A 20,742-nucleotide genomic window follows, 5' to 3' on the forward strand; every position below is an offset into this window, starting at 1 on the left:
TGATGCAATCTCCGAGCTCCTATAAACTATGACCACGTTGATTCACGTGTTCGCCTGCGTAAATTCATCTCTGCTTTGCAGTGGCACCTTTCTTTGAAAACGCTCAGTAGTTCGCTCGAAGTGAATATAACCCCATGAGGTATTTCGAGGAGACGCTGCGCAGTAACACGTGCGCTAGAGCCAACAAGAAAACCCCTGGCCTCGCCTGGCCAGAGTAAGATGCACTTATACTACTGGCTCTGTATCGTGGTGACCCTGAACCACTGCCAACGAGGAAATACGCCAAGCCAGACGCTGGCTAGATCCCTGCAATCCATCCAGGTGGGAGAAAGATACCCGAAAATAAGCGTGAACTGACCCCTGCGCCACTGCAGCTTCTGCGAAGAGGTTATTCATACAGTCACGACTAATTATTGTGGTCTTTTTGTTGAACAAGGCTGGGCCCTTGGTGGCCAGCTTTTCCATTGACGGTAATTCGTGCTCACATGCCTAGCTACACTGTGCTGCCTTTAACGACAACCATGACACTATGAGTCTTAAGTGGTTCATCGCTGAGACCTATACGTCATAACTCCGAGTGGCTGTGTCACGCACCATCAGTTAATGAAGCATTGTGACTACGTTCACAAGACTACAGTTCAGCGTTGTTTTGAGAACTGATCATCATTGTTATGAGGAAACTGCGGAAATATAGACTGTGGCATCCCCTTCGCCGCACGAGTATAAGAAGGATCCCGTTTCCTTTAGCTAAGCAATTAGAGGCGTGGGGCAGTAACCATCCACACTATTCTATATATACTGGTCAGAGTAAAAAACTGGTGACCACGGCATGTTTTACATGTGCATTGAAAAAAAGTGCGGTAAAAAGAGAAATTGGCTGCGTACTCTTAGGAAGGAAGGAATAGATACGATGAAAAACTGTCGCCCTGCCAGTGCTTTTCTTCCGTAGGTGTTGTAAAATGTTTTCCATTATCTAACACTGGTTTTATTCGTGGAACTTAAACTGGGGGACAAAAAGACGACAGACAAAGACGTCGTAACTGTCGCCTGTTTTTTTTTTGTTTTTCAATTTAGGTTCCGCTGCTCAAACCATTGGTAGCTATGAAGCAATTCGTTCCGGTGAATACCGTTTCGGCCTTTAATGTTGTTCCCTCAAAAACATTGAATCGTAAATATTGTACAGTCTTCAATGTGTTTATAGGAACAAGAGAGATGGCAGATTAATAATGGTGATGAAGCTGCGCATTGCTATTCATTTTCACACTATCTATGGCTGTGTTCCGATTCTTAGACAGCATCGTAGACAGTCCGCGCAGACAGCTTAGAAAACAGCACCGAGTTCATGCTGTCCGAGGAATCTGGACGGTTTCGACGCGACGACGTGCCACGTGGTCTTGAGAAGAGGAAGCTAAAATAAACAAACGTAACTGTTGTATTTTCTGGCCTATTTTGCGTCGAAATTTAAAAGAAATTAAAAGTTGCTCGCATTGACCGTCTGGATAAGCGTTTGATTGTGTGCAGACGACCGTTCCGGCGAGATTCAATCTATCTAGGCGATTCGCTGAGCCGCGATCTTCTTTGAACAGCAAAGTAGCCTGCATCGTATTTGTCTACGATACCTTTTTCTCGGAGCCGCCTATTTTCCTGGATACTTAGAATTGGAATGGGACTTGAGATAGCCGCCGTCAATTTAACTGTTTATTCAACCGTCTATATTGTGAGTATTGAAAGATACCTATGTCCATTGATGAGAAATAATAGTTGCATTGTCTATACGTACTGACAACCCTCACTGGGCGTTCCAAACAAAAAATGGGTAAACAAATAATTCCTCAGGGTACACGACATCATCGGAAACGACCAAGTGTGTCACGCATGAGCAACAGTTGTGTATGCCAGCAATATATATTTGCCATCTCTCTTACTGCAAGTCAATCTCCGAGGCTCCTGAAACACCTATTCGGTATCAAAATTTCCAATATGAAACAAGAAAAATATAACTACAATCTTGTAGTCACCACTGAGACACTCACTAATGTCTCATTCCGATTCCCGAGTGGCCTGGCCATCTTGTCGTACCTCTGGACCTTTTGCATTCGTGCGCCAATTCTGCATCAAAGTTTTCTAAGCACGCTTATTCTGCCTGAATTTTTTTCAGAAACTGTTTCGTAGTGGCACCCAACGTCTTCAGAGTGGGGACAACCGAAACTCTCGCGATCATGGTGGACGGTGGTGCAAAGAAAGTGACTGTTGCACTCCGTAATTTCCCCAACTCTCCGAGGACTTTCTTTTACCAGTCTTACAATGCGAGCCCTGGTGAGTAAACTCAAACAGTCTTTGAAGACTGTCAGTTATTCAAGCAAGAGCTCATGTCTAATGTGTAAGCAGACGCACACAACGTTATGTTTTATTCATGCCCGAGTGCATGCTAATGTGACCGCAGAGAAGGTAAAGGTGGCCATTCAGGTGCCGGGGAAGGAGACAGTCCTGAGAGACTTACAAATTTATTTACATATTTACAGGTGTCAAGAACACTAGGCGTCCAGACACGCTTTTATACGAGACATGACCAGCCATAACGAAGGATAGAGAGAGAGTGTGTCCAGCGCTCACGCAAATCTCCTTTTATATCCCCCTGTCCGTGCACGCAGTTCTTGTCAAACGCCGACTGCGTGCCCCAGCAACACCAATGTGCGTTCCCTGCAGTGCACACGGACACCGCTTCCGTTCCTGCAGGACGCGTACCACATTTGAACGGTACGCCAATCAGCATCCCTTGGAGACCATGTCCTTATTCTGCCAGTCATAACACTGCGCAAACAAATCAGATACTTTCACTTTTAGAACCTTTGTCCCGCCATCGGTACCAGTCGAAGAATACTTACCTTTTTTTACGTAAAAATCAAAGACAAAATTGGAGAAGATAGGATTACCTTAAAACACTCTTGTATGAAACACTCTTGTAGGCGCCACTCGCTGACACAGAAAATCGTACAAAGGAAATATATAGGTGTCATCCACTTTGCTATTTATTCTCGAGGTTTTGTCGTGATACAGCTTGTCGGCTTTTGGTTTCTGGGCATGCCTATAGCTTCAGACTCGGCACCCATTATGTCCGTGTGCCAAACAAGAATGCATGGCGTAAAAATACAGCTCCAAATAAAACCATCTAATGCACCGGAAATGTCGAGTGATAAAGTTGTATCGGTTGACCAGTTCCTATAGCTATGATGCTAATGTCAGATATGAATTATTTCTGTAGCAGAAACCTAACTGACATTTCGCAGGTTATCCACGAATTGAGGACATCATCGTGCGGGTGAATGATGTGCCCGAGCTGCGGTACGAACAGAACAATGTCTATGTCACGCTGGAAGTTACATGCGGCGCTTTGTGGAAAAGGAGTACGCAGGTTCTCGTGAGCCCTGCATCTGGAGAGCATTTTCTCGTTCAGATTGAGAAGCCCATCTACCATCCAGGAGAAAACGGCAAGTATCATAAGATAATTTCGAATTGCCTCACAGTGACAAAACATTAAGTTTGTAGATGCTCTTAAAGTGATACTTTAGCTTGGATCGAGATCTTATTTCTTCATTCAAATGCTTTAAATCGAAGAACCACTTTTTTCCCCCATTTTTGAGGCAGTCTTCTCAGGTCATGGAATAGCTGAGAGGTGCAAAGTCGTGATCAAAAGGTCGCGTGTAAGCCACGTTTCAGGGAAGGCCACTAGGTCAGGTTCCTAATCGATAACCTAATTTTCAAGACTGTCAGGCTTGTTGATGATGCTCGTACATTCACTATGAGAAGTGCAAGTCCACCGATTTTGCGGCACGACGAGTAGTAGCTCTGTTTTATCCTGTGTATTTTTTTGGGGCGGGAGGGATGAGGTGAGTATGTTTTTCCGCATCGCTGCACGAGCAATTCAGAAGCCAACATCTTCGGGGTTATCTATTTTTTATTTATTTAGGTAATTATTTATTTATTAGTCGTACTGTTAACCGTCCATTGAGAGTCATTACAGGGAGAGTGCTCTACATTATTACATAAATACATGAAGAGCATTTGTAAGATAAATTGTGTAACTTATAGCACACTTTGTTGTTGTATGATGCACACAGTTACATGCTTTTCACTCACAACATTTGATGGAACATTTTTTAAGAAAACATAGAAAAATACTAATCTTCTATTCGTTTTTTAACAAAATTCATGTCAAGAGTAGCCTCAAATTCACTCAAAGTACTTTTTGCACCACATCATTTGGTAATTCATTTCACATTTTAATAGCATCAGGGAAGAAGGAAATTTGGAATAGCATGTATTGGTTCTATGAATGCACTGCATGCGTGTTGTTATTGGAAACCTTTTGATGTAGCAGGTCAAATGATTATCCTTGCTTATTGCCACCCCTGCATGTAAAATTTGGAAAAGGATTTTGAATCTCTGTTGCTGCCATGTTAATTCTAGCAGTGCTAATTTATATACTTTCAACATTGAAGTCTCAAAATGCCTTGTTTGATACTTCAGGCAGATAAAGTGAGCTGACATTCTCTGAACACGTTCTAGTTTATTTTTAAAACCTCTTGATGTGGACTCCACACAGCACAAGCGTATTCCAACTTCGGACGAACATACGTTTTGTCGGCAAGCAGCTTGATATCTTTCATCACTCGGCCTAAGTTTCTTCGTAGGAAGCACAAATTTTGATATTCTGACTGAAAAATGTTTTCAATATGATTACGCCAGATTCAATTTATCTGTTATAGTTACACCCAAGTATTTAAAACTACGCACTTTCACCAACATATTATCGCCTGTGTTATGCGCAAACGAAAGCACTTCCTTTTTTTGTAATCAGTGTGTGAGGTTGTTTTAATGTTAATTTCCATACCCCACTGAGAGCACCATAAGTTTACAGTTTCTAAGCACTCCATTCATTTAACTTGATCTTCTCTGCATGATACCAGACAATAAATTAGGCAGTCCTCTGCAAATAGCTTAATTTTCAGTGGTGGTTCGGTAAGTGATGAAATATCATCTATGTGTAAAAGGAAGAGTATACGGGCCCCAATACAGACCCCTGAGGTACTCCCGAATACACCTCCCGAATTTTTGACATGGCATCACTATACCTGCTTGTTGGCGAATGACCAGATAAGCTCCAATCCAATTGAGGACATTCTCACTAATACCGACGTTTCGAAGCTTTAACAGCAATTTACGGTGTGAAACTCTGTCGAACGCCTTTCAAAAATCTATACGTATAACATCGATTTGCATGCAGGCATCTACAGCAACACACAAGTCATGTATATTTTCAATCATTTGTGCGACAGTTGAAAGGCCTGTGTGAAATCCATGCTGAAAGGGGCGTAATAATTCATTTTTCACTAAAAATTGCCCAATATTTTTTGCCACTATATGTTCAATTATTTTCCAACACACCAACGTGAGACTTGTCAGAAATAATAGCAAATTTTTCATTATTTTATCGGTTTGCTATCGCACTGTTCCAAAACTTAGTTCAAATATCTTACCAGGTTTGCCGTTGGTAACTCCTTTGCGCCAAATTGGCCAGTTTAGAACCACGTCTGGCGACAAAAAAAAAATCTTGTGAGCGCTATGGCAACTTTTGGGCTCACTTGAACTCCTGTTTTTGTGCGTTTAGTATACAATTTTCTCTTTATGTGCAAGAAAAAATTGGGGAACCATTAAGCATCTCTTCAAGAGTTGCACGTGATATCCTGTTTCTAATTTAAACCACTTGTTGAATACTTTTTATTGTATGATGTTGTTCCAGACGTTTAAACTGTCGATTATTACAATGTAGTCGATAAAGCTGAAAGTGGCTTGCGCAGTGAAACTTTCGCTTGTGACTGAATTCTGTGTAGTTGGCAGCATGCTCTAAACCACGAGCAGTTACGAGATTGAAATGTTTTTTGAACTCGCTATGCACCCAATGCGTGGTCTTAAAGGAACGCGCGCCGTAATGTCTGTGCCTTTTGTAATGAGTGGCCGGCTTCAAACCGTGAAGTCATTATTAATCCCATGTTCCGACACCTGATGACAATGTACACTTGTACGTAGGCCCGTGTACTCAGATTTGGGTGCACGTTAAAGAACCCCAAGTGGTCAAAATTTCCGGAGCCCTCCACTACGGCGTCTCTCATAATCATATGGTGGTTTTGGGACGTTAAACCCCACAAATCAATCAATGTACGCGTGTACCTCGCAATAGTACTGTAATAATATATGTATTGTGAAGCCTGCATACAGGGCGCGTGTGTTTGCAAAGCAAGAAAGTTATTTTCACTGCATTTTCAAGAATACGCAATGATTGAGTGATATGTGAGGTTTAACGTCCGAAAACCACTCTATGAATATGAGAGATGCCGTAGGGGAGGGCTCCGGAAATTTCGACCCCCTGGGGTTCTTTAACGTGCACGCAAATCTAAGCACATGGGCCTTCAACATTTCCGCCTCCATCGGAAATGCAGCCGCCGCATCCGGGACTCGATCCCGCGACCTGCGAATCAGCAGCCGAGAACCTTAGCCACTAGACCATCGCGGTGGGGCAAGCAGACGCATTCTTGCATGGTAGACCACCTGTTTGCCACCCAAAAGTTTTGGGTTCAGTCTTTACTGAGACCTGAAATTGTTATTATGTTACGGACAAGATGATGAGTTATCCCTCACAACCAACGACGCTAACGCAGACGCTGGAACGTCAGCCAAACGAGCTCTTTTACGCAGTAATAGCCCGGAAGTTTCCAAACTTTGCCTTCGCGTCAGCCCATGCGCGCATATCGACCCGCTCGTGCAGCGGGTCGCATGGTGCGCATCAAGGCATTCTCCGTGCAAAGCACGGCGCGCCTACAGAGATCGAGTGTTGAAGTTGCTTGCATGCTCTTAACCACGTGACTAGCGCGCTGCTTGCGCCACCCTGCCATCAGCCTCGAAAGCTGATAGCACGGCGCATGTTCTCAAGCGACCTTCGCGCAAAGTGAAGATCCACACCAAAACAAAGCAGGTTTTCTATTATGGTTTATCTACTGATCGTATTCGGTGTGCAGCTTCAAGTATAAACTGCCTCAACATTTACTGCTTATACTGATTTTTTACTCTAATTTTCAAAAGTGACTGTTTCCAGCGAGAGCTTTATTTTGAATATCGTCACCTGCATGGTGCAAAATATTGTTTATGGAACTAAATATAAAAAAACGCAAAACTATTCATGCAGCCGGAAACCCTTAGCTTCTTGAGCAACGTCATATTTGAACCCATCTCTTGTTAAATTATTTATACAATATGTAATTAAACAAGGCCGTACACACTGAAATCACTATGAACGAAGTCAGCTGCATTCTTTGGGGATTCCGTTTCTGACTGCAACTGAAACTTGATCTTTTTTTTTATTTGCATTGATATGGGATACGAGCCGTGCGTGTGAAATTAGTGCCTGCCCCTTAGATTGTTCAGAATAATTCTGGTCGTTTTATTCTTTCTAACTACAACAGAACTGCTAACACAAGAGCCACGAAATCCAGTCTTTCCTCTCTGTCTCTAACAGAAGTATAATGTTTTGCCGCTTCAACCTATTTTACAGGATGTAACACCGTAGTGGCCTTCACGACACATTTATTTTATCTCCGCACTGAACGTCAATTGCTTTGTTTATCGCTATAAGGTAGGCATTGCATTTTGTAAAGCCAAAGCACTCTCTGACGCTTTTTCTACAACGCGGAGCAAGGTAGGGGAACCACTTTCTTTCTCAACCAAGTGGAACTAGCCATCGTTCTTGAGAAGCAATAACCATCATTGGACCAGTAGCTACTATAGTCAGTAAGAAGGTTGTTCATTGTTCTTTTTTAATTACTGTATTCCGTTACTTTGTGTTTGGTCTCTTCCCCTCAGTAATGCCCTTAGCTTTGAAGGTTCTTGCATAAATCATTAAATAGAATCCGTTTTTGGCAACCCATTGGTGGCTTGAATACCATGCAAGAGGGAAAAAAATGACGCTCCTATTTCTATGGTTTTGCATGAACAAAGTTACTTTTTTATCCAACAATAATAAAACTCCTCATGTTATCGCTTTTGTTTGATTTGGGTACAAATCTGGTGATAAAGTTAAATAACGTAACCACTTCGGGTACCTTTACTTTAAATTCTGGCTGCTATTGAAATCTACCCAACGGCAAACCTGTGTCATGCTTTCGTTCCAAAAGTTACTTTCCAACGAATAGTTCTATATGTATGAATATATGTTCCCGTTTCTGGATTGAATATTTCTCTGTTGAGTCCAGCATCTGGTTAACTACAGGCATATAATCTTGTTTGTTTCTGCTCTACTTACCGGAGGTATTCGTTCGATTACTGCTCACTTTATTAATTATGTCGCTTCAAATATGTTTTCGATCATTGTACGTTTGAGTCTCTTTCACCCCCTAAATCCAGATATTATTATTGGGTTAGTTCACCCGCTAGGATTCTCCTCATCGTCAATTTGTTTTTGCATGAATTTTACTCGAACATTCACACTTGCAATTTGTTTGTTCCAAAAATTTACCTTTTCTTCTAGCTTGTCAGCAAGCCTAGTTCCTTGTCTAATTCAGCTAGGCGGCTTTACTTCACTCTTTTTATATGTGCCACACTTTTCTTTAACCAATGGCCGATTTCAGAGCCTAGATTCCTCTGAATCTGACTGCCATGAAATGAGAGTTTGAGTTTAAGTACACCATGATCAATGAGAACCGCACATCTGTGCGCATTGCAGTACAAATAAGAATAGTCGTTAGAGCTTGCAGGCTTTTTCTCAGCCAATTTAAAGCAGCTCACAAGGTCTGCCGCTCATTGTTAAAACAGGGTGGCTTATTACAATACGTCGCATAGACTCCTCGCAATCACTAATGCAGAATGAAGTGTGACTGTCTATTGTGCCAATGCGGAAGCAGTAGGTGTTTGTAAAAGAAGCGCCAAGCCCAAGAAAGTGGCGCTGTGCAATTGCGTCTTATTAAAACAAACGGCGCCAGTAATTCTAGGTAAAATGAAGGAGATGCAGTCACAATGTGGCATATACTCCTTGTATTTAATTTGTTCAGTTGCCCTGCATGAGCAGGTAGTTGAACTTTCCGAGCTACAACAGCTGCATAGCTAAACACTGCACGCATTGATACAAGCCGTACGCGCGACTTCGTCGGCTGCTCCGTTGCTGCTGTTTTGCTGGTATCAACTAGGTACAAAGTGCATGGAGGGATTTATTAGTGTTATGAGATTTAGGAGAGTAATAGATACCCTCAAGCAGTCGAAATTTCTGAAGCCCTCTAGTATGATGTCTCTCATAATCATGTCATGGTTTTATAGCATCAAACCCTAGCAATTGTTTTTACACTGTTGTGCAATGAAGTGCCAATGACTGCCGGATATGTGCAAACCAGCGTGTGTAAGTGCTTTGCTAGGTGTAATTAGGTCATGCAATCAGCCGCGAGAGTAGCGTAGGCAAAAGGAACACATGTCTTCTGCAATTTTTTTTTCCTTCAGTCCTTTTGAAAGTCACAGAGGACAAAATTCTTCATAAGACGCCATGTAATGGAATGTCTGGTTGTCACATGCATTCTCAAAATAAACTAGGTAGACTTATACAAGTTCAAAATTTCAGCCGACGTGGCCAACAGTAGTACATGCATGACTGTGCACCACTGGTTCTATATTTACTGCCTTTCGTTTCTTCCAGTGAACATAAGGTTCTTGGCCGTCGATGGAAGGCTTAAACCATCACAGAGCATCTTCAGACTGGAAGTTCGGGTACGCTCAATTTTCATCCTAAGTGGGTAGATCTTGGTGGCAAATTTTTCTGGATAAAAATGCACTAAAACAGACTTCGTTCTTCCTTCAATTGATACAAGTGTCGCGAAAAGTGTCCTAGGTTTGGCCACTCATTTTTTTCTTATTTATTCACCAATATGTTTCTAAACATTCTGTTGCGATACAATCAAATTAAGACGTTATAACCTAAAGAGCACAAACATCAATACATTGTCATTGCTTCCGTGAAAGTGTGTACTCGCCAGCCTTCCGACACGAGAGCATTTTCCTGATCATTTCTATCTCCTTGTAGTCGTCGCACATGTGTGTTTTTAGACGAAAGGTTATATTGACAAGGCACTGACCTCAATCGAACAAAAAACAGAAAATCGAGCTAGTATAGGTGCATATGCATCACTGCGGAATAGCATGAAAACGGACAAAACACCAGACAAGGACACAAGTATGCGCTTTTTTGCACCTCAATCTCTTGCTTTGTTTTGGCTTTTTTGCGCTGTTCCGCTAAGAACTTTTGCAAAATTACGCTGCTTACCACGCTTCTGGAATATGTATCATTGAAAATTGAAGGTGAAATGAAGGCACGACCCGGGATATAAAGAAGAAGCGCTTACTGCAAATTGAAGGATTTGGCACATCAGAATGTACCAGGGCATGTGTAACCTCCGCACATGCACACCGTTGCTAAGGGCTAACGCAAGGCTACGCAGTACAAAACGGCATTTCACAACTAGCTTCTTTTCTTAAGAAGTAACACTACCAAAAAAATATAATGACGGGAGAGTGATACAGCAGGAATCCCTAATCTCGGTATGAAATGCTTCAAAAGGTCACGTCTTGTGCAATAGCCAGATTCAAAAAGATCCCTCTCGTCTGATAAGCGTGCTTTTGAGCCACACTCAGCACAGTACCGAACCAAATTCGCAAGCGACCTTCCTTAAAAAGAAGCCTGACGCTCCCTTAAGCGTACACCCATCTGCAAAATAAGCCGGGACTCGGGACGTACGAGCGACGGCCACGATCTGTTGAAACTTCACTAACCGAGCATGTGCTGCGCTCGGGCGTGAGTGCCACTATAACTTCCTTACACACACACACACACAAACACAATATATATATATATATATATATATATATATATATATATATATATATATATATATATATATATATATATATTATGGTTTTATCGAGTATGAGGTGTGCTTTTTGAATAACCTGAACATGAGCTCCATACATATACTTGGAGAACACGCTGAAGCTACAGGCGGCCACTACATTTTTCAATTTAATAGGCTAGCTTTTTAATTTAAGAGAACGAAGCTATTCAGAGGGCATTAGGAAACACACGATGCTTAACCTCGTACCCATGGGAAAGGAGTGCACATTTATGGTAAAGAGAAATACGCCGCTATGAGACATTGGCCACGCATGCAGCTGTCGGAGCGCCCATGTTCTCACTTCACTCACGTATTCACCAGAATAAACATTCTAACTTCCTTTACCGCATCTGTCAGGCTATTCACACGCACGCACACAACTTTCTTTCGCACGCTGGAACGTTTCTCGAAGCATGCGTGTTTAGTTAAGCCACTGTTTGCAAGGATGTCGAGCCAGAGGTCACTCGAGGAAGATTCAGTCAAAGAGCGTTGACGATGCATAAAATGCAATAAATATTTCGTAGATGTGGTCCCTGGCGCTTTCAAAATGGGTCGTCGAGCCCTCGTTCCCCAGGCGGGAGGCAGTCATGGTTTCAAGTCATTCGGAATAGTGCTATGGCACTCACGCCTCTATCAATGTTTAAATAAATAGCACTCTACGTATTTAGAATGCACGCACAAATGCGCCGATGTGAACGTTTGTGGATGGATCAATTACCTGTGGCACATCCTAAAGTTTTGGCTTCGTGAGCCTGTACCGCAAACATGACTTAAAAGCGAACGTTCTGAGGGAACTTTTCAGCGTCCGTTTTTTTTTCCTTTGCAGAATCCCCAAAACGTGATCGTTGAAAGAACCGAATTTCAGCCCAAAAAAGAACTGCTTCTATCACACACCTATCACCTGCCCAAACGCACGCTTCTTGGGGAGTGGTCGCTTCTCATCAAGCACGGCTACAACGTATGACTCTTACGCTCCTCCGATTCGTGATCACAATGACCTGGGAAAAAATAGGTTTGCATTGAGCAAGTATAGGCACAAGCAACTAAATGTTTGCCTTAAGTAGCTATTCCTATTGGAAGACCCTATAAATTAGTGTTTGCTTGTCTTAAGGTACACTAACCTAAGGTCGTATAGACGAGGCTTTTGCTCATATCTCTTAAGTTGACTCTCTCATTGGCCAGCTGCCTTCGATACTTATGTGTCCAATATCAAGGTAGGCTGAAAATTTGCCTTCCGAGTACCTCTACCTTGAAAGATGTTTTTGTAGTTGTGACTCTAATTGTTCCCAAAGTATACGTTGTATCACTGGCATCAGGTTCCATCGGGGATTTTGTTTAAATATAGCGCAACGCAGTACATAATTAGTCCTGGTTGTGTGCGAAACAAAAAAAGAGGCGCAATACAAGCAACTCGCTATCGCTATAACTTATTATGCTTAACTAGGCTTTGAATAAGCTAATAAATTAGCTGGCCACGTGGATATTGCATGCTAGAACTCTTACACAGCCCAGGACAATATAAAGCTCCTTGATACTGGAACACTGAAACAGTGATTCCCCATTTTCATTTTTTTCTTTTGTCAATGTAGTTTCAGCAGAACACAACGTCTACGTTCCTGGTCGATAAATACGGTGAGTGGTGGCAGCAATATAGACAATATACACCGAAAACTTTTACGTTTTACTTAGTTTAGTAAATAGATTCTTACGCATGTAGTTTACTTTGGGTTGAGGACGCAATGCCAGCATTTACTTCCTAATTTTATTAATGAGAATATTCTGTCAGTTAACAAATAAAACTATTGCTTAGACTTAAGTAAAATGATACAGTACTAATATAGATTCTGCTCATATTACTTAATAGAAATCTCACCATATTCGCCAACCAATACGCTTTCATGTGCGATATACTGGGTCTAATGTGTTGCTTGTGAATTAAGCCACGCAAAGCAAAGCTCTCTGTTAATCCAAGTTTTCATTATTAGGCTATTACATCTCATTATTTTGATTCGTTTGCACAATGAGCTCTTGCAGCTCTTTTTTGAATATATCTACTGTGCCAACTGTTGCTTACCACAAGCATAACTGCGCTTCAGCCTGTCCGTATCACCGCCTTTCAAGATTTCCTTTCATTTACAATCAGGCTCACGTACACTCTTCTGCATTGCGTGACCGTCCGAGTTTTCTTCGGTATGCTGTTTATTCTGCGGAGTTCCGCGTAAAAAGCTCTCGAGCGTGGCCGGACGATATCCCAAACCATATTTCGTTAAAAGCGTTATGAATAGATCCGCCTACTGACAAGAGTATCGGCAGCACTATAAAACTAAGCCTGTGCGTGTTAAGTATGCAAGCAGTGCGATTATTCAAACCTATTTATCTATTCTTATGGTATTGTTTGTCCACTTACTGCGCATACGAAAAAAAAACTTTTATCTGTGTACTCACGTTTCATGTTACGCATTCAATTAAATGATGCGATTCCAACAGTACATGAATAAACATAATTTATTAATATCTTGCTGTATAAACTATGCGACTGTTAAATGCGATAGTGAGGGCAGCGTACTTGTGGTAAATACAATTACCTCTTTTTTTTCATCCTGGTGCAGTGCTTCCAAGATTTAAGGTCGACCTAAATGTCCCGGATTATGTATTGAGCAATTTTTCGAAAATACTCTGCACTGTGGCTGCAAGGTAAGGTTAAACTTATTGTGGCTCGAGCATTTTGTCACGCTGAATTTCATCTATCTTATTTAATGTACTCTGAAAAAAAGTTGCAACGGGCTTAATAATTTAGTCATCCTCTCTGCAAGCGTACTCACGAACGCATATAGGTTTTATTTTTATTTATTTATTTATTTATTGAAGTCGTATATATACATACTAGAGCAGACCTTATTCTGGCGCGTTGTTTATATGGACTTTGACGAAGTTCAGTATGCTTGATTGACGTATCCTCTCGCAACGTATGGACGCAGCCATGATTTCATTAATAGTGGCACATAAACTACTGCGCTATACCAGCCTTCTTAAGTCTGCAATTTGGGATTTCGCGATCCAGGCTTGTCAACTCTGAAAATTTTAGGCAGCGAAGAATTAGCCTCTGAAACACCGAAATTATTGTACACGTGAGAGGGGAGCGAGAGCCCACAAAAAACAACCAAAAAAGTCATCTAATACAGATTCAACAACAATAATATGCTAGTTGGAATCACCTTAAGAATCAAAATTTTATTCTAAAGCTTTGTCTGTCATATCTGTTCCGGCTCCTGTTACTATATATCCTCACTTTTTTAGACCTTTCAGTACGAACGAGTGCCTTACGCATTTTTGTGATCTACTAAATTACTGAGGCAGAAGATTTCGTTTCGCAGACCACTAACAAATGCGCCAATACTTCGTCCAGGTTCGTGAATCGAAAACCTGTCGAAGGTGCAGTGATTTTCCAATTCGGGCTAAAGCAGGAGGTTGGAGACGTGTCGTGGTATTCAAGCAGCAAATATCCAGTGCTCGTAAGAACTCTACCATTTATTGAGCCGTTCTCTGTCCTTAGTGGCAATGACTTCGCGAGAATGGCTTGCCTCGGGGTCCATTAAACTGCTGCTTCGACTGCGCAGCTTGAAGGCGGGGATGCTGCGTACACACTGGAGCGGGAGCAGCTTCAACCATTCATTCGCAACCGCTTGAATGAGCTGTTTGCCAGCCATGGACGATTGGTGGTGAAAGCAACTGTCACCGAGGAAGCTACTGGAGCTAAGGAGTCGGCTCAAAGTGACAAGACGGTTTTTTCTAAGACGCCCTACGTGATTTCACTCAGGAAGAACCAACGAAGCTTCAAGCCCGGCACCAAGATATACATAATCGTGAGTGTGAAATTGCCTGCACTTTTTACCACCTCAACTTTATATGTACCAGACATGCCACGGTAGTCCAGCGGTTATGATGATTGAGTGATGACCTGATGGTTCCGGGATTGAATCCCACCCGCGGTGGCAGCATTTAGATGGAGGTGAAATATGCAGACCCGTGTGCTTATGTTTAGGTGCATATTGAAGAACCCCACATTTTCAAGTTTTTTGGAGCCCTCCCCTACGCCCTCTCTTAAAAGCATAGAGTGGTTTTGGAATGTGAAAGCTCGACAATTATTGTTATAATATGATGTTATTGCTCTCATGCTCGCTACTCGTAAAGGGCTGAAGAAATTGTAACGTGAGCAACACAACACCCTTCAAGTTAGAAAAATCATGCTAGTTTCTACACAGAATTGCTTAACATGAACCCAGAAAAAAAACGGCCACTTTAGCACGCTTGTGAATGATCGCGGCGTAAGAAAAATGATTTAAGCGTGAGCACTCTCCTCCCGCCGCCACGGAGAGCGTGTCCAGATAATGTTCGGCTTTAGTACATGCGCCGGCCGCAGTTTAGACGGAGGCGCTGCGACATGGGGGCTTAAGAAACCTATCGTGACGATGCAAACTCGCGTTTCAGGAGCTTGCTCTTTATGCTCAGCCTTGTCAATCTATCCCGCCGTAGTAGCTATGCTGCCTCTGGAGCAAATGACAAGGTCAGAAAGGAACGCGATGCGCGCGTCTTTCTTCTTGCATGAAAGGGGAGGCGTCGCTGGGCAAGCAACGCTACACAAGGGAAAGCCGAGCTCCAGAGCGAGACGCAACCAGTGCGACTGGCATCCGTTGGCACGCCCATAGTTGGCGCCGTTCCAAGGCAGGGGCGCTTGCGACTTCTGGTCGAATCCGCCGATTTTCGTGAGTAGGGGGCCGGGGACGATGCGCTGCGACAAATTTTTGCTATAACATTGATAATAAATGTATTGACCATTGCCCCGAAGGGAACCTTGATGGGATGTGAAGCAGCAACGGTGCGCCCGTCGTATACCCGGCTGAAACGGTTGTCGACGCGGGTGCTGGGAGAACAGTTTGAAGCAAAACTCGGTGTAGTCTTTACTCGAGACAACGTTTTCTTTTTTGAAGCGCAAAGACACGGGAGGAGGGTTAGAGTTCATGTAAGTTTCATCGAAGATAAACGAACCGAACGAGTGTTTCCACTCGATGTGTGGTTGAGCGCTGCGGGCGTTAGAAAGGGTGAAGCGAGAGAGAAGTTCGTTGACAGCAAGGAGGCTGAAACAACATTTATTTAAACGTCCTTGGTTGCGAGCGGGTGGAGAAGCAACACCACCTAGGTCCGTTGGAAGGAGACGACACCTGCTGCGTTTGAGGGAGAGAGTCATATCAACGCGCAGCTGCGACTTGACCTACTTGGCATCGCTCCAACAAGTGGGGCGGAGGGAACGCGGTGCGACGCGTTGGCACGGAGACAAGGACGGACCGCGTTACGCAGACTGGTAAAGAGCTACTTCGCATCTAATACTAATAACTGTTGGGGCTCATCGTTTTAAAACCTTTGATGCGCCTGATAGGGTAGGTTTTTGTATAATGGCCGAGTAGATGTATGCATTATTCACTGTTCACCAGATTTAACCTCCAGATCAAGCTCTTACATCATCATTCACTTCGTGGATATGGCGTCATTTTTTTCACCTCAGCATTTTTTTAACCGTGCACGGCACCATCTAGAGCTAGAAACACAGACGATGTTTCTCGCGACCGGAAAACGCCACGTGTGGTGAACGCTGCTACTGGCTACACGGTGTAAGAAAAACGAAATATTCAACTTGTAATGGGGTCATTCCACACCAAACGTTCCAGCCAATTTGGAGACCATGTCAAATGTATTCGAAAAAAATCGTGCTGATTTACTTCGTTGAAAACAGAGAACTGCTAGAATATTTCAGAGAGAAAAAATTCTTGGTCACGTGGCTGCCTTCTGAACTTTTCGGAATGTCGTTTGGGTGTTGTTTGTGGATAAATATTCTTTAAAGTTCCGCTCTCTCTTTCTATACCAAATTTAGTCTACATATTAAGTAAATGTTTTTGTGTCAGGTGTTTGAAGCTCAGTAATATTAGTGCAACTTTTTCGGCACTTAGGCCTCCAAAGATTTAGCCAAAATGTGTTGTTTGCATTTTTTCTATTGCAATACTGCACCTTGTATGAATATTTGAGTTGTTACTACTTACTTCACACAAGGTATATTTTGAGGAATAATATTTTAAAGCTGTCAACCTGCTGTACTTTATGAAAAGAAATCACGAATTTCGCGAAATCGTCATTTTGCTCCATATTGAGATGCAATTTGCACCACTTGCTGGTCCAATTCAAAGTCGACTTCATACCTAAATCAAAAGAGCATAAGGAGGGTTTTTTTTTTCATATGGCTAATCTCATCATTTTGTTTTTTAGGAAAAAAATAATTTTTGAAATTTTGTATTGACGCCACTGCGGAATTTTAAAGCGGCAGCTGTCGTATGACCAAATAGGAAGATGGGCGTCAATGGGGAAGTTAAAAAATTATTTTCTTCTTTAAAACAAAACAATTACCAACAATATTTGCCATATAAAAATAACAGCTCAATTTCAATTGATTTCGGTATAAATGCAATATTCAATTGGACAACCACATGGTGCAAATTGCATCTCAATATGAACAAAAATGGCGATTTTGCAAAATTTGTTATTTTTTCCAACAAAGTTCAGAAGCTTCATAGCTTCAAATATATTTTTTTCTCAAACTAAACCTTTTTTGCAAGAAGTATTTATAACTCAAATATTGATACAAAGTGCAGTACTGCAATATAAGCAATGCAAGCATAACACATTGTGGCTTATTTCTTGGAGCCATATGTGCCAGCAAACCGCACTTATATTACTAAGCTTCAAACACCTTATACGAAAACATTTACTTAACATGTAGACCGAAATTGGTATAGAAAGAAGCAGCGGTACTTTTAGAATACATTTTGCCACAAACAACACCCAAGCGACATTCCGAAAAGTTCAGAAGGCAGCCGCGTGACCTCCGGCGCGCGGAAGCCCTCCGGCGCGCGGAATTGAACGTGGGGCCTCTGCGTCGTGAAAGTGAGGCCTTAGCCACTGAGCCACTCCGGAGAACGTTCTGCACCCTTCAAACGGCAAGCTATTTATATCTACCACTTACCACTGCTGTGTTTTCGACATTACCAGAAAGATGGCGCAATGAACGCAAATCGCCACATCGCGCAGCTGCGCGCACTCCAATCTACGCGTACTTTGCCCGGCTTAGAGAAGGGGAGCTACGCTACCTCGCACGCCCTTATCTCGTGGTGGCGTGGAGGGGAGGATCGTACGCCTTGGCTGACCTCGGGCTTTACCTGAAACGATACTGCTGTTGTTACCGGGCACACAAAGGTCACTGCAATCATTGCAGTCTCCGTACGCGAAAAGCGCACGTTTTTCAGACTCAGCGAAGTAACAAAGGAGGCGCTTACTCACATGCGTTAGTACCTGTGAGTACGTTTCGTGCGTAATTTGTGCACGAGAAACGCGGGGCCCGTTTTGATCTGCTTTCTATTCTGTGCGTGACCTTTCAAATTGTTGCTACCGCGTTCAATGCTTCGCCTTTGCGGCAAAGCTTTCACTTTTTTTCTTATACCGTAATGATGATATACGTATGTGTACGTGGCTACCAAGTTTTATATCTAGTTTTGTTAACGGTACTCTTGATATAATATACCTTCACGGGGTCAGCTGCATCAACAGAACATCACACTCTATTTGACTGTCGCTTTCTTAAGGCAATGCGTTGTACTAATGGTACGAAGAACGAAGGAAGGAGACAAGAAAAGCATGTGCACAACTGTGTTCAACTGTGGATTACGGGCGCGTACTTATTAAGAATGTTACGTTTGTCGATAAAATAAAGGGCTGTTTTACAAGTAAAATTCCTGCACATGCTCTTGATTTAATGAAGGAACTCGGGCAATGGAGCGTGCGCCTATTCGAATGCTGAGTGAATGAAAATTCGGTATTACGAGGATGGAGCGCAATGGTCAAGTTTACCGTTATATATGAACACATTGGGATAACTTCAGCTGAGTACTTCAGTTGTTTTTTTCAGCACTGTGGCATATAGCTTTCCACATTCTAACGATTAAGATACAGTGGTTATGAAACGAAACTTAAGAGTAAAATAATTTCCATAGGCTAGTCACTCTAGTCATCACAATTCTAGCTTGTCATGCTCCTCCATGTCTCATGATGAGCACTAACGCTCTGGAATTTACCACTGCCTAGTTTCACTCCCTCTGCGTGTGGTCAATAAGAAAAGAACGCACCGTCACACTTAATTTCTTTTATGAACGTCAACTATCCTCAGGAATGGCAAAAACGCCTTGTCTGCTGTGAAAAAGTGCCACATCGAAACCCTTTAGTCTTGTTGGCACTTTAGAAGACGAAGCCCGAAAACTGCGTGGTTCTGTGGCCTAGCCGTGTGAATGAGAGGGAAATAAAAGTGAACCTAATGCCTATGTGCATTGACCACTCAGTGTATCTTTCATTTATTCCTGTCTTATTTTCATGTTTCATATAATCTGTTTACAACGCAAGCTTGCTTGCAGAACTATTACTACTTTTCCTGTAGATCTAACAACTTCTTCAGAAAACAGCGACCACTGCGATCAAGATAACAAAAAAAGAGCAACCAGCCAATTTCTATGCATTAGTACTTCCTTCTGGGCTAACATCCGCAGATCAATTATGGACTTCATGCAGCTTCTTTCAATCTCTTTTTTTTTGTCACTGACATTTGTCGATGAATTCGCCAACGCGCTGTCAATTGTTAGGTTCATTGTTAACTAAATCGGTAGAGGCACCACCCCGGAAAGACGTTGGTCCCGGGTTCAATACCCGGACCAGGGCGAATTTTTTGGCTACATTGGAGCATAGTTTCTAAGGAACCCACAGGGATTTTTTCACAGCCTCGGGCTACAAATGAGTGATTGTCTATTTCTTTCTTTGTTAGCCCTCCCACCACATTTTGGGATTCCACAGAATTCACCTGCAATGATATATGTATTAATCACGCGATGTGCATCCCACGCAGGCTGAATTGACCTACGTCAATGGAAACCCAGCTCGATATGTGCCGATGAAGATCGAATTGTCTTCGGGAAAAATCGGAGAAGCTACAACCGACAGTAACGGAGTGGCAACGTTCTTCGTATCGACCACCAACAATGACGGAGTGCTTTCCATCGAGGTGAGAAAAGCCTCGTGTTCTCGAACGGGCAGCTGTGGCCAAGGCTGATCAGAAACAACTCACCTAATCATCACGGGGCTAAAGGTAACAAAGTAGTTCGTGATGAGGAGAATGAAGAAGTTTGAAGTACTCAACACGTACACTTTGGGCGATAATAGGGTAACGCATAACACACAGTAATTGTCGCCAAGCGTAGTCTTTGGAGCCCACCAAGAATGTCTGTAGGTACTGGAGTGGTGGTTTCTACAAACTCTCCCCCCCCTCCAGTTTTTTTATTGCCATAGAAAATAAACGAAGGAGTTTTTGTCACCGTTACTTGGCGACGGCTACCCCTTTACACTTGATTGGTACAAATGAAGAAAAAAAGACACTAGTTGCGGAATGGGTAGCCTCCATTTCAATTATATTCCGGAGAATTAAAGTTTGCTGCAATGTATACCTTTTAAAATCCTATGAAGGAGAAAACAGCCATTCCCATTCCGGCAACGGCACGGCAGTTTTATCTCATTTCTGTTATGTCTCAACGTAGGAAAGACATCTCGATAGTTTTATCGAGTTTAGAATGAACGTCCTATAAAACTAATATGATTGGGTACGTCAATAACTGCAAAAGTA

The 20,742-nt window shown here is 42.5% G+C and overlaps 1 protein-coding gene across 1 annotated transcript in view; it reads left to right on the forward strand.

The window, feature by feature from the left end:
- LOC119176258 (A.superbus venom factor 1) overlaps positions 1-20,742 on the forward strand; it is a 151,804-nt gene that overhangs the window by 1,968 nt on the left and 129,094 nt on the right. The window contains exons 2-10 of the mRNA XM_037427452.2: positions 2,159-2,316; positions 3,288-3,488; positions 9,731-9,801; positions 11,806-11,937; positions 12,569-12,611; positions 13,589-13,673; positions 14,386-14,491; positions 14,597-14,842; positions 19,972-20,127. Of these exons, the coding sequence (XP_037283349.2) occupies positions 2,159-2,316; positions 3,288-3,488; positions 9,731-9,801; positions 11,806-11,937; positions 12,569-12,611; positions 13,589-13,673; positions 14,386-14,491; positions 14,597-14,842; positions 19,972-20,127 (1,198 nt within the window). The remainder of the gene's footprint in view (positions 1-2,158; positions 2,317-3,287; positions 3,489-9,730; positions 9,802-11,805; positions 11,938-12,568; positions 12,612-13,588; positions 13,674-14,385; positions 14,492-14,596; positions 14,843-19,971; positions 20,128-20,742) is intronic.

Source organism: Rhipicephalus microplus, chromosome X (genome assembly GCF_043290135.1).
Source record: "Rhipicephalus microplus isolate Deutch F79 chromosome X, USDA_Rmic, whole genome shotgun sequence".
NCBI lineage: Eukaryota > Metazoa > Arthropoda > Arachnida > Ixodida > Ixodidae > Rhipicephalus > Rhipicephalus microplus.